The sequence below is a fragment of the Corvus cornix genome, unplaced genomic scaffold (assembly GCF_000738735.6).
Source record: "Corvus cornix cornix isolate S_Up_H32 unplaced genomic scaffold, ASM73873v5 scaffold16, whole genome shotgun sequence".
Taxonomy (NCBI): Eukaryota; Metazoa; Chordata; class Aves; order Passeriformes; family Corvidae; genus Corvus; species Corvus cornix.
In genome coordinates, this window is record NW_024108684.1 from 75001 (window position 1) to 87856 (window position 12856).

General features: G+C 52.4%; 2 protein-coding genes and 1 long non-coding RNA gene across 4 annotated transcripts; 1 reads left to right on the top strand and 2 right to left on the bottom strand.

Annotated features, from left to right (window-relative positions):
* Positions 1–855: 855 nt before the first annotated feature.
* Positions 856–6935, bottom strand: IL4I1 (interleukin 4 induced 1). The gene is made up of 7 exons (XM_039572489.1): positions 6016–6935; positions 4060–4274; positions 3412–3524; positions 3022–3223; positions 2566–2634; positions 2194–2327; positions 856–2006 (listed from the first exon to the last, which is right to left on the bottom strand). The coding sequence occupies exons 1-7, from the start codon at positions 6026–6028 to the stop codon at positions 1181–1183; spliced, it is 1572 nt and encodes a 523-aa protein (XP_039428423.1). The 5' UTR covers positions 6029–6935; the 3' UTR covers positions 856–1180.
* A 713-nt stretch (positions 6936–7648) lies between these two features.
* On the bottom strand, positions 7649–9887 carry LOC120412153. The gene is made up of 2 exons (XR_005604772.1): positions 9741–9887; positions 7649–8843 (listed from the first exon to the last, which is right to left on the bottom strand). It is a non-coding gene; the product is annotated as an uncharacterized LOC120412153 (long non-coding RNA).
* On the top strand, positions 9763–12725 carry LOC120412150 (zinc finger protein CKR1-like). Of its 2 annotated transcripts, none has more exons than XM_039572499.1 (3): positions 9763–9991; positions 10445–10589; positions 10968–12725. In XM_039572499.1, the coding sequence occupies exons 2-3, from the start codon at positions 10502–10504 to the stop codon at positions 12287–12289; spliced, it is 1410 nt and encodes a 469-aa protein (XP_039428433.1). In that variant the 5' UTR covers positions 9763–9991; positions 10445–10501; the 3' UTR covers positions 12290–12725. The 2 variants fall into 2 exon arrangements, with proteins under 2 accessions (XP_039428433.1, XP_039428434.1); XM_039572500.1 differs by having other exon boundaries at positions 10971–12725.
* Positions 12726–12856: the final 131 nt, after the last annotated feature.

Here is a 12856-nt window from a genome sequence, read left to right on the forward strand (position 1 = left end):
CCAAAGAGCAGCCCCATGTTCCATAAGGGATGTACCTTACAGAACTGGAAGAAATGAGGGATAACAATAACAATTTTCTGTGAGATTTTTGATTTCGGAGGTTGGGCCTCCCAAAAGTGCTTTGATGGCAAACAGCCTGGCCAAGGTTATAATGTGCTACTGGTGATCACTCTGTACTTAATTAATTATTAGCTGGATTTAATTGGTGAAAATGGGGATAAATCTCCCTCTCCAATGCAGGGGGGAACTTGAGGGGTGTGATGGTCTCCCCTGATCCCATCCCTGCTGCCTCCAGTGAGAGCCGAATCTCTGTTTTTGGGCCGGGAATGAACCTGGAGCTGCTCCCCTCTGGCTATGTGGAGTCAGGGGCAGAGAGGCAAGTTTGGAATTTTATGGGTATTGGGATGAATTACAGGCCAAGGATGTGACCACAGTGAAGGTCAGCAACCAGGCTGGTGTTTCCTTTGGACGTTTATCATTATCCTGTCAATAATCCTGTCAAAAAAATCCCACTTGCAGCACAGATGGAGTTTCCAAGGCTATGGAATTTAGGAAAATTACTGCTGAGATGACAAACTCCAGCAAAACCATGGGTTTGCTTTGAAGATTCAGGATGATTTATTTGATATACTTGTATCAACTTGGTGCTGGCCATGGTTTAGGTAGAAGACACCGGGACCACATCCTCACCAGTGCCATGGGGAATCATTAATTACTAGCCAGGAATTAGGGATTGATTAATTAATTAATTGTGCTGGACCACTTAAAGGGGAGGACAGTGAAGGTGATGACTTCCCAAAGGGCTGGAGCATGGTGACGTGGTATATATGTGATGACACTGCTCTCAGACACAAGGAAACCAGAAATTCCCACCTTTATTTCACCTTAGTCATTCCATGAAGTGCCTCGCACACAAATAAACTGGGAATTACAGTGGTGGACAAGGGGAAGCAGAGTCCTGGAACCCACTGCCTGGTTTTAGTGCTCCCTCCTACCCCCATTAAGTGTTTATAACTCTGATTTACTATTTCAGTGCTCCCTCCTCTCCCCATGACGTGTTTAACCAGTTGGTCCTGCCTGAAGACACTCAGTTCTTTAACACCTTCGCTGCCGATGAATTCTGCTGATTTTTCTTGGAAAGAACTAGATTCGCACTACCAAAAAATGGCTGGGGGCACACTCAGAGCTCTTCCCTCTGTCTGAGTCTCCCAAACCACTCCCTGTCTGACGCCGGGGATTCGCCGCTGTCGTGGTGGATGTTGCTGGCGGCCCTGATGGCTGATTTCATGGCGGTGTCGATCCAGGCGTGGGGCTGGGCCGTGTGTTCCCCGGCAAAGTGGACCCGGCCCTCATGAGCGAACAGGGCCTGCGAGTAGTCCACAAACTGGTACGGGGTGAAAGCAGCGAAAGCCCCCAGGGAGTGTTGGTCCAGCTGCCACTTCTGGATCACGTACTGGTCGCAGGTGTACTGCAGGTACTCCTTGCTCACCTGGTGGATGTCAGCCAGGTCTTGGAGCACCACATCCAGGCACGTCTCGTCCGTGAGGGGCAGGAAGAACTCGGCATCATCGTTCCAGGTGTAGGAAGCCAGGATGACGCCCACCCCGCTGGAGAAGTTGTGGCTGGGGTAGTAGATGAAGCGGGAGGGGCGGTCGGTGATGGAATACCCTCCGTGGATCCCGTCCTTCTCCCAGAACTTCTCAGAGCACGCCAGGATAATTTTGGAGGCGCTTGCATAGTGGATGGAGCGCAGGGCGTGGGTCTTAGCAGGGGACAGTGGCGGCAGGAACTGGATGTGCCTGGTAGCTTTGGCGCTGGAGGTGACAAGGACGTAATCCGCAGTGATGATCGTCGGGGCCAATGTGTCCGGAGCACGGTAGAACACTCGGACTTTGTTGCCCTTGGTCATGATCTTCTCCACGGTGCAGTTGAACTGGACAATATTGGGCAGCGCCTTGTGGAAGGCTCTGGGCAGTTGGTCAAACCCTCCGGTGATTTCATCAAAGCTGGAAGGGAGGAGAAGTGGGAGATGTGGGAAGAATGCCAGGGTTTAGGGAGCATAAAAACCTGAGCTCTTCTGGAGACGCCAGTGGAGCTTGGAGGCCCCATCGAACTGCGAGTGGTTCCCATTTGGAATCACTCTTGACGTTTCCCGTTGTGGGAACAGGGTTGGGCTGAAGGGACAGCACTCACCTCTCTTTGTCGAAGATGTCGAAGTCCCACAGTGAGGCGAGGAAGGACAGGTAAAACCCTGAGTCCTCATTCAGCAAGTCACCGATCATCTCAACAGCTCCTCGGCTCAGCCCCCCCACCTTGATCAAATATTCCTGGAGATCCCAGGAGAAGAGACACAACCTGAGGTTGTTACCTCAGTTAGGGCTCCATTGGAGCCATGCTGGACCCTTTCTCAGCATTTTTAAATAGAAGGGATCATTTATTAGGGAAAAGCATCCAAAAGGTGTCAGAGAATGGGACTAGAGTGACATAGACCCTTCTCAAAGCAGGGAGAGCAGGTTAATTATCAAGAGTTGGGATTAAATTTACCCTTGAGCCCCAGCCCGTTACCTTGGTGGAGAAGGAGTCGTGTTGAGCCAGATACTTCCTGCAATCCGTGGTCTGGAATGTCTTAAAAGCCTGGAGAAGAAACATTGATATGTTCAAAGGAAAAAGATCCATTTCCCAAAGTGCTGCCCGAAATTCTCTCAGGAGTTCAAGGTTTGGTAACCCCTGGAGCTTCTGGACATCAAGTTTCAGGCGGCTCTGCCTTGGTGTGGAATTTTCTGCTCATCCAAGTCCTGGTGGACCCATTCCAAAGGATTTCTTGTAGACAAAGAGGGGTTTTGCAACCACCTGCCCTTGTTTCTGAATGAGCCTCTCTACTTTTCACTCCATAAGGACCCTACTCTTCCCCAGCTCAGGGCTGAGTCTTCCCCAGTTCATGGCCAAGTCTTCTCCAACTCCTGTCCAAGTGCTCCCCAACTCATCGTTCAGGTGAGGGGACACCACGGGAAAATCTTGTACCTTGTTCAGTACCTCCCGGTAGAGTTGGACAGCGCTCTTGCCCCTCTCCGATGGCTTCACTGTGTAATTCAGGATGTCGGGGTTCCTGTTTACCTCCTCCGCCCTGACCCGAGCACCCTTCAGGAAGTACCAGGTGTTGTTGTCCCTCTGGATGAAGGGGTTCAGCTTCAGGTCGAACTGGCGGATGAATTCACGGACGATCCTGGAAAAAGGGCAGAGTGACGGTGCCAGGAGCCAACAACCAAGCCCCCACTTCTGCCACCAAAGCATTTTGTCCCCTTGGCATGGATGCTGAACCCCAGGGGAGCAATGGGGACGAATTGGTCCCCAGATTGGTCAGGTGCCTTGGGCCAGTCCCTCACCTGACCATGGGGCTGGACACGCTCTCACCTGTGCTTGCCTGGCAGGCGCATGGGCCCCAGCTCCACGTACCAGTCCTGTCCCTCAGGGCGGTACGTCCGGATCCGCCCCCCGACCCGGCTGCTCGTTTCCAGTACGGTAACCTAAAAAATGTGGGTGGAGATCAGAAGCATTTGGGAAATGGCTTCTTTGACGTGAAACGCCCTGCAAAAGAAGGTCCAGAGGGTGGGACAGGTCCCCTTCAGATGGCAAATGAAGCACCTGTAGATTCAAACCCTCCTCTGTTGGCCAAGACACCTCTGCCTATGGGGCAGTTTCTCATTTCCCAACTCCTGGGTCACATTTGGACACCAGCTCTGGTGAGAAGGTTCTCGAGGTGGTTCAGGATTCAAAAGGGCTTTGAAAGCAGCACCAATCTGTCCCTCTATGCCTTGGAAACCCTCTTTGAGACCCACAGGTGCTGTGGGATGGTTTGGAAACCCCTGGGATTTCTGCTGCCCTAAATACAGAATGTGAAGGGCTCATTTGATTCTCAGGAACCAATGTTGGGTGAAAAATCGCCTTCCCTTCCTTCTCCCACCATTGTGGTTGACCAACTTAATTTCCTTTTCCCTCTCCAGCCTGGAAGACCTTTAGAGGAGGGAAAGAAGCCCAGCAGAGCCTTGTGGAATTCCTTACCGTGTGCCCAGCCTCCTGGAGTAGCTTGGCTGCCGTCAGCCCGCCAATCCCCGCACCCACCACGACCACGTGCGCCGGGTGAGCTGCGGGCTCCAGCCCATTCCGGACAATCTCCAGCAGCTCCTCATAGTCCTGATCATGGAGACAATACTCGGGAAAGCATGGAAACTGCTTGGCGCTCAGGACACCCGCGAGCAGGAGGATTTGGAAGAGGACTGGGGAGGGAAGAAGAGAAGAGAAGGGAATAATGGGGCCTTGGCACTCAAGGTCATTCCTGATGGCACAGACTGGCTCCAAGGACATTGGTATCCAAGACCTAAAAAGAGGAACTGGGGTGGTTGTGAAATCCCTGGCATCAGCAGGTCCGTCATGAAAGGTGTCAAGAGATGTCGGTGATGGTGATTCATCTTTTTAAGAGAAATCAACCCATAGATGATTTTTTATTTCTCCATATTCATGTTCTGCTTGTACAGCTGCTGTGGTGAGCTCTCAAAATGACTCTGACCTCCTTAGAATAAGCTCCAAAGCTTCCAAGAACGGTAATTAGTGTCACTCATGTGCAAAGAATTGAGGCACCTTGTTGTCCCAAGTGACCTTTCCCATACCTGGATAATTCGAGAAGTTTTTATGTGAAAGGTGGAGGGAAGAGACAGGATTGGACAGATGGATCTGATGAAGACTTGCACAGGCAGGAGAGATGGAGATAAAATTTCACAGAAAGATGGACGGATTAGAGGGATGAAGAGAGATGGGATTTATCTTCTTTAAAATTCCCTAATTAAAAATTCTCTACTTAATTTTAGAGAAGAGAATTTTACTCTGCTTTAAAATTTCCTCCTCTAAAATTCCCTCCTTTAATATTCCCTCCTTTAAAATTCTCCCCTTTAAAATCCCCTCCTTTTAAAACTCCTTCCCAGTTTAAATTTCTCTCATTTAAAATTATTGTGTCTTTGAGATGCCCACAGGGAGCAGCAAACAGACCCAAACCGACCATTTCCACCAGAACAGACACAACATTGTTTAACATTTTCACAGTGAAAGAACATTTGGGCTGAGCACCACACTCTGCCCCACCCCCACCCCCGCCCCCCCCTCGGGATTTTCCTAGTTTTGGTTTCTGTTCTTCAGAACAACTAAAGAGCAAATTTAATTTTCTTTTCCTTCTCCCAAGTGCTGCTATTTTTCTTCCAGGGAAAAACAAAAAGCTTTGGAAACCCCACTTTGGGTAATTCTCACTGCTGGAAAATGCCTGGGAATTGTGGGTTTTTTTCCTAGAGCAGCCCCAGATCTGTCACATATCTCGGGTGGATCTGCCGGGAATCCACCTTGGAGCTTTATCATCCAACACCTGAGGCAGGTGTTTCCACAGCCCCTTGAGCTGATTCAAATACTAATCACGAGTGTAAAAAATATTTAGGAAGAATCTGCTCCAGTTGTCCTGTTAACAGTGGGATATGGTTGGATTGATGTGCCCTGGTCACAGAATCATCATGGCTGGATTGGAAAAAAACAGTGGACCATTTGGGAGATCCTGTTTGGAGATCAGAGCAAATACCCTGGGACCAGCTCTTGGAGGTGTCTGCTGAATCTCCATCTTCCATCAGGTGTTTTTGGGGAAGATGTGGAGAAACCACCAACCTGGAGCATGGAGGCATCCTCCAGGATGGCCCTCAGAGACTCCAAGCTCGTGCCTGTGTTTCCTGAAAAACCAGGATAATCCCATGCCCCAGATCTGAAGGGAGGTCTCCCCCTGCCCACAGTGTCCAGAGGTCCAGGTGACCATGGAACAGTCCAGCTGGAAAAAGGGAGGTTTGTGGCTGTGCTCTTGGGACGTGGCCCAGAGATGGAACCAGATGGAACCAGATGGAACCAAAACACCAAACCCAGGCACTGAAGATGAAAGAAAACTGGGAAAAAACCACAGAAAGCTCAGGATTGAGGGGAGGAGTCACTCACCAATCCCAGTCATCGTGCCAGGAGGAAGATGAATCCTCTGCTGAGATTGGAATTCATTTTATACCCTGGCTTAGGGGAAGAAAAAAAAGCAAGCTTGTGCTTCCAGAAAAACCTCTGCCAATCAGTGCAACACGGAAGGGAGTGAAGTGGGATTTGTCATGAGAAGGGGAACCAGCAATTGAGCAGAGCCAGTTCCTCTGCCGGGTTTCTTTCCCCTTTATTCACCGGCATAAAGCCACCAGTCCACGGCATGTTTTGGGATGTGCCACGTTTACCCCAGTACGGTGACCGCACCCGGCTCCACCAAAGGCAGAGATTTCCCAGAAGGGAACAATCATCTGTGTTTTTTTTTCCAGTATTGCACAAAGCCCGCTGAAATCTGAGTAACCATCATGGGGCTCCTTCTGAACCCAGGGAAGACCTCGAGCTGGCATCCAAACTATTATTTCAGGGATGAAAACGAGCATTTCCAGGGAAAATTAATCTACTTGGGTGTTGCACAATTTTGGCTTGATCTTGTCTCCATTAGAATAGAGGGGACGAAGAATTGTTTAGGTGGGAAGGAGACCTTAAAGATCATCCAGAACATCACTGAAATGGCAAAAACTGGGTGTTTTTCTAGAACTGAGACCAGCATTTTTCCAGAATGGAGACCTTGGACTTGCCAAAGCACCGTAAACCCATCTGAGGAACCATCCCTTGGTTCTTGGATCAAGAGCTCAAGTCTCCTTTTTGGAGACAATGCCCTCATCGGGCTTTGTCCTGTTCAATCTCCACAAAACTGTGGGATTTCATTAAATATGATCATAAAATACCTCAGGATAGAGGAACATTCTGTCCAACTGTCAAAGTTTAGGTAGAATTTTGGAGATTGGTGTCAAGGGTCTTTGCAGATTGCATTTATGGGATCTCCTGGTTTAGCTGGAATTGTGACATGGAAACTGCGGGGTTCTGGTGCTGTGTTCAAGGGATCTCCTTGGGAGAAGCCACAATGTGGGTTTTGCCCAGAATTTTGCTTTTTGGTGGAGTGTGGGGGTGTTTTTATGGTTCCTGCAGGATTCCCAATACCACGTTCCAGGCCGTGCTGGTTTGAAAGTAAACCAGCAGGGGAAATTAACCCCAAACAAATACCTTGTGAGAGATTTTAAGTCGTAGTTACAACTTAATAGCAAAATTACAATAAATGCAATGAATACAGAAAACTGGCTTAAAACCAAGAGTACAAACTGGCCCCTGTGAGTCGGGGTGGTGGTCACAGTCTGATTAAGCAGTAGTTTCAGTGCTGTCGAAGTGATGGTTGCAGTCTTAGCCGGTGGCCCTGTGGAAGTTCTGGCCCTCCTCTGTGGATCCGTCCAGTGGTGGTGGCCTCCCAAGTACCTAGACCTCGAGATTATATGTGATCAGATCCAGGTGGTACATCCAGGGTGGGGAGTTTCACAATGGAATGATGCAATCCTACGAGTCATAGGATATTTTTGGGGCCCTTGATGGTTTTTGAGTTCATGATGGCCCATTAGCAGGGACAACCCCTTCTGAATGGGTGTCACTGTGCTGTCTTGGTTAAAATTGGGTGACAAACACCTGTGGAAAGTTTCCTTCTAAGAAAAACTGAAGGATTGAAAGGTTTTCCTGATTTTTTTTTTTTTTTTTTTTTTTTGGTCTTGGAGCATATCCCCATTTAAGAAAATCCACCAGTTGGATTGAAAAAAGGTAAAAGTGTCATTTTTTTGGAAAAAAAACCCTTCTTGGTTCGGGTCTGGTTTTATGTTTCATGATTTGTGGTTCGCTGGTTGTTCCCCTGTGGTGTGTCGATGCTGAACTTCCAAAACCACACATTTTCTCTATCTGGAATAAAAAATTATGAAGAATTTGGGAATTGCATAATGAAACTGGCATGGACACATATTCCCAGGAACAGCAGAGAGTTTGGAGTGAGGGCAGCTGGTTTCACATTGTCCTGGTAAGACCTGGATTAATGCATGTCCCAACAAGTTGCTTTGCCATCAGCCTCGATGATGGGGATTTATTTTCTGGGCACCAGCAATCCACCAGTTGCAAAAGTTGTCCCTCCCATCTTCCTGCTTTCTTGATCTGTTGATTCCCTGAAGGTTACGGGAAGATGAGTTTCCGCCTGCCTCCAGTTGCATCACAAGGTTCGGAGAGGGATGGCGGGAGGGATGGAAATCCCAGGGAATCTGAGGGCGGGAGAAGGGATGGTGATTTCCTTCCAAATGGTTGTTTTCTGGTTTTAAGGTTGACTTTTCTTAATGGAAGGAGTGGGAAAAAAGTGGGATTTCATTCCACATGTTGTGTGGGACATCATGCATGTGCTGGAGAGCACTTGGAATGGGGGAGGGTGTCCACCTCGGAGTGTTTCCCTGTGATGAAAAAGGACCGCATATGTAAAGCACAGGGAGGGAAAAACCCGTGTGGATTTATTAACAAGGTAATTAGCCTTAATGAGTGTCTGGGCCGGCAGGCACAGGTTGGAGAAGTGTGGGCAGGTCCTGTTGAGGAAAGATGCCCTTTCAAAACATTTTCTTGTCCTTCACTTCCTGCTCGCCCAGAGGATTCCCGGGATACACCTGTTGCACGTACTCATGCGACTCCAAGGCAAAACTTTTGGGATTGGGGGCATAATTCAAGAAATGAATGCACTGGGGAGGAGGTTCTTGGATGAAAGTGTTCAAAATTGGGGTTCTCCTCATGGGAAGGACATGGAGCTGATGGAGTTCCCGGAGAACTGAAGGTTCCTTATTGGGGTGATCTTACTGGGGCTTCCAGTGTTTGAAGGGAGTGGATACGACAGGGACAAATTTTTATCAGGGCTAGGGAAAGAAAAAAAGACAGAAAATTATATTAAAAAATTAGTTTTTAGGAAAAGTGGGTGTCAAAAGTAGGATTTGAGCCCACACCTCCATTTGGAAACCAGAATTCCCACAGCAGGGAAAGCAGGGCCTTGAGTCTGGTGCCTTATACCACTCAGCCACCCTGACACTGCCAGAGACCTACATTACCTTCCTCATCCTCGAGGTTCATCTTCCCAGCACTTGGGCTTTCCTGCTTCCTTTGCAGGCCCCCCTTCCCAATTTCATTTAGTTTTCCCAGGAATAAACCTCTTCCCAAGCTGTTTTCTACTCCAAAGTAGTGTGGGGTGATGGGAAGAGCAATTCTGGAGCTGCTGGCCCCTGCAATTGCTCCCTGGTGGCTGCTGGAGCCCTTTGGGGACCCTGAGGATCCGGGGTTTCCTCCTGCCTCAGCCTGTGGGTTTAGGGGTGCTTATCCCACCACTTTTATTCCTGGGGCTCTTATAAGCAGCTCACCTGGAGTTTTGAGGGGAAAAACCCACCTGTTTTCACCAGGAAAACACCATCAGGGCTACTTTTCCCGGTGAAAACCACGAATTTCTTCCTGCCCGCTGGCGATGGGGAACCAGCAGCATTCCCTCTCTCACCTGGGGGGGAATCCCAGCGAGCCCTTTCCACATTCCCAACACTCGGTCCATCCCTGCTCCTGTTATCTCAACCTCCCTGGCTGAGCTTCCAGCAGGGTCCTCAAACCCTCTGGGTCCCAACTGGGGGGACAGGGCGGGTGGCAGGGCAGAAGCATGGGGAAGAGGGGGGAGGAAGAGGCGGGGAAGGAGAGGGCGGGGGGGCGATCCCTTGTGTTCCCACGGTTCCAAAGGGTCTGTGGGAGGTACGGGGACGGGTCTGCGACTGGGTTACCTCTAGAGGGCTCTGGGTAAGCGGAGCTGGTTCTTGGCTTCTCCTCGATCTCCCGGATACCGGCTCGGGCTTCCGGAGCGGAGCCATGCTCGGCATCGCCTCCATTGTGTCGTGCTGTGGGAGGCTTTGTGGTCCTGGGAGTGCAATGGGGCGTCTGGGCATCGCCCCTTCCCTTCAGTCTCAGCGTGGGAAGGGAGGACACTTCTCCTAAGGAAAAGCCCTGTGGAAGCAGCTCCAGGCTTGGCCGGCAGGTAACGGGGCGAAAGAGGAGCAGGGATGTGGTTCGGCTCCCAGCGGGGCTAGAGCCGGCAGGGGGTATGTTCCCGGGAGCAGCAGCTCCTCTGGGGAGAGGACAAGGGATAGGCAGGATGGAGAGGAAGCCCTGGGCTCCACAGGGATGGGGATCCTCCTAGGATACAGCCCCCAGGGCCCCATCGCTGATTCCCGGTGGGATGGGGAGTGGGGGAACCGGGAGGCTGGGATTGCTGTAGGATGGGGTCTGCCAGAAAGGAGGGGGGAAAAGCAGGGACCCTCCTGCCCCGCTGCTCCCGCGTTGCGCCGGGGACGCTCAGGATTAGTCCCGGATTGAGGCACTGTGAAAACCCGATATTCCTCGAAGTGACCACAGGAAAAGCATCAAATCCCGAGCAGGAAGCGCTGTGGGGGGGAATTCCTTGATTTTAAGGGATTTCTCCTCCCTGCAGGGGATTTTGGGGAGCCCCGAGGGAGGAGTCTGCATTGTCCCGGTGCTCCCTCCTGCCATGGAGCCGTGGGTACTGCTGGATCCGCGGCAGAAGGCCCTGTACCGCGACGTGATGCACGAGAGCTATGAGACCCTCATGTCCCTGGGTAAGGACACCCCAAAAATCTCTCTTTCCCTGTTGTATATTCCCCTATCCTTTCCTTGCTTCAAGCAAAGCAGTTTGGGAAGAGGGGCGGAGAGATGCGGGCAAATTCCAGGGGGATTTCCTCAAACCCCAGCCCTCTCCTTATTTTTTTTCTGCAGGAAGATGTTACTGATCTCTCCTAATTTAAACTGAAAATTCTGGCACTGGAGCGCCCTTGACATCTCCACATTCCCAGTTCAAACTGGGATCAGGTCCCTGTTGTATTTCTCTTCCTGCTCTCTAGGAGAACAAGATTTTTAAGGGGAATCCTGTTGCTGCTCCATTGTTTTAAATCCTACTCCTCACACTTTCACCTTTTCCTGCTTCTCCCCTTTCCCAGCAGCTCAGGGGCTGGTGAGTGAAAAAGCAGCAGAGAATGGAGCATCAGAGAGCAGTGCCGGGCTCGGACCGCACTCATCCCACAGCCTGGAGCGGGAGAAGTCCCTCGGCTCCAACAGGCGCAAAGCGAAGCGCCCGGACAAAGCTGTGCCTCCCGGGACCCCCAAATCCACCGCGCTCCCCAAACTCAGCTGTGTCAAACCCCTGCACGGCAAAGGACCGGCCCGGGAGCGGCCATTTGGCTGCACCGACTGTGGGAAGAGCTTCCCGTGGGCATCGCACCTGGAGCGGCACCGGCGCGTCCACACAGGCGAGCGGCCCTTTGGCTGCCCTGAGTGTGGTGAGACCTACAGCCAGAGCTCGCACCTGCTGCAACACCGCCGCACCCACGCCAGTGACCGCCCGCACAAGTGCGGTGACTGTGGGAAGCGCTTTGCCATTGCAGCCGAGCTGGCGGCCCATGGCCGTGGCCATGCCGCCAACAAACCCCACAAGTGTGGGGACTGCGGAAAGGGCTTCGTGTGGGCATCACACCTGGAGCGGCACCGCCGTGTCCACACTGGCGAGAAGCCATTTGAGTGCACCGAGTGCGGCGAGGCTTTCAGCCAGGGCTCACACCTTGCCAAGCACCGCCGCAGCCATACGGGCGAGCGGGCCGCACCGCTGCCCGGCCTGCGGAAGACCTTCTGCCAGAGCTCCGACCTGGTGCGGCACCGCCGCACGCACCTGGGCAGGAAGCCACTGCGCTGCGGGGACTGTGGGAAGCTGTTCCGGGCGGGGCCGGCACTGGCGCGGCACCAGCGGTGCCACCGCCGGGAGCATTCGCACTGCTGCGCTGACTGCGGGAAGGGCTTTGTGTGGGCATCCCACCTGGAGCGGCACCGACGCGTCCACACGGGCGAGCGGCCCTTCCCCTGCAGCAGCTGTGGCGAGCGCTTCACCCAGAAGGCGCATCTGCTGCAGCACCGCAAGACCCACTCGCCGGAGCGGCCCTACAAGTGCGATGACTGTGGGAAGCGCTTTGGGGAAGCCCCCCCGTTCCTGGAGCATCAGCGCGGCCACGCCAAGCACAAGAGCTACACCTGCGGCGACTGTGGGAAGGGCTTTGCCTGGGCGTCCCACCTGGAGCGGCACCGCCGTGTTCACACCGGCGAGAAGCCCTTCGAGTGCCCCGAGTGCGGCGAGGCTTTCAGCCAGGGCTCGCACCTCGCCAAGCACCGCCGTAGCCACCTCCCAAGGCCGTGGGGCCATCGCCCCTTGCCAGGACACGGCTCGGGGGGGACACGCCTGGAGCTCACAGCGGTGAGGAGCCCTAAGGACTAAGACCCACCTCGGTTGTGATGGATGTGGAGAGACAGCCGAGGCAAAACTTGTCTTGGGGACAAGCCAAAGGACACCAAGTGACACTTGAAGGGCACTGGGGTGGGTGACGGGGTGCTCTGTCATGGCACAGGGTGGGATTTATCTGCCCTGGTGTCTCCCCACAGCAGTGGGTGAACATTGCACCCACTGCAGTCCAGACCCCAGAAAAGGGACAACCTGGGGGAGAAGGAGCCTATTCCCGAAGGAAATGGCGCTTGGCTCCATCAGGGAAGGGTGGGGGAACCCGGGCTGGTTCTGATGTGAAAATCCAGTGGTGGTGTGCCTACTTCGTGCTGCCAGCCGGTGGGAGAAGGGGATGGAGGGGGCAAGATGCTCAGGATGAGCAGGAGGTGCTGGCACAGGGCAGGAATAAACTGGGAGTCCCATACCTCATGGACACCTGTGTCTCCTTGTGCTCCAACCCTGTGCTCTGATGCTTTCCCTTCTCCAGGTAGGAAAGCCCGTGAGCACCTTCTTCTTCCCAGAGACAAAAACCACGTGGACACACACGGAGGGGTTTTGCTTTTT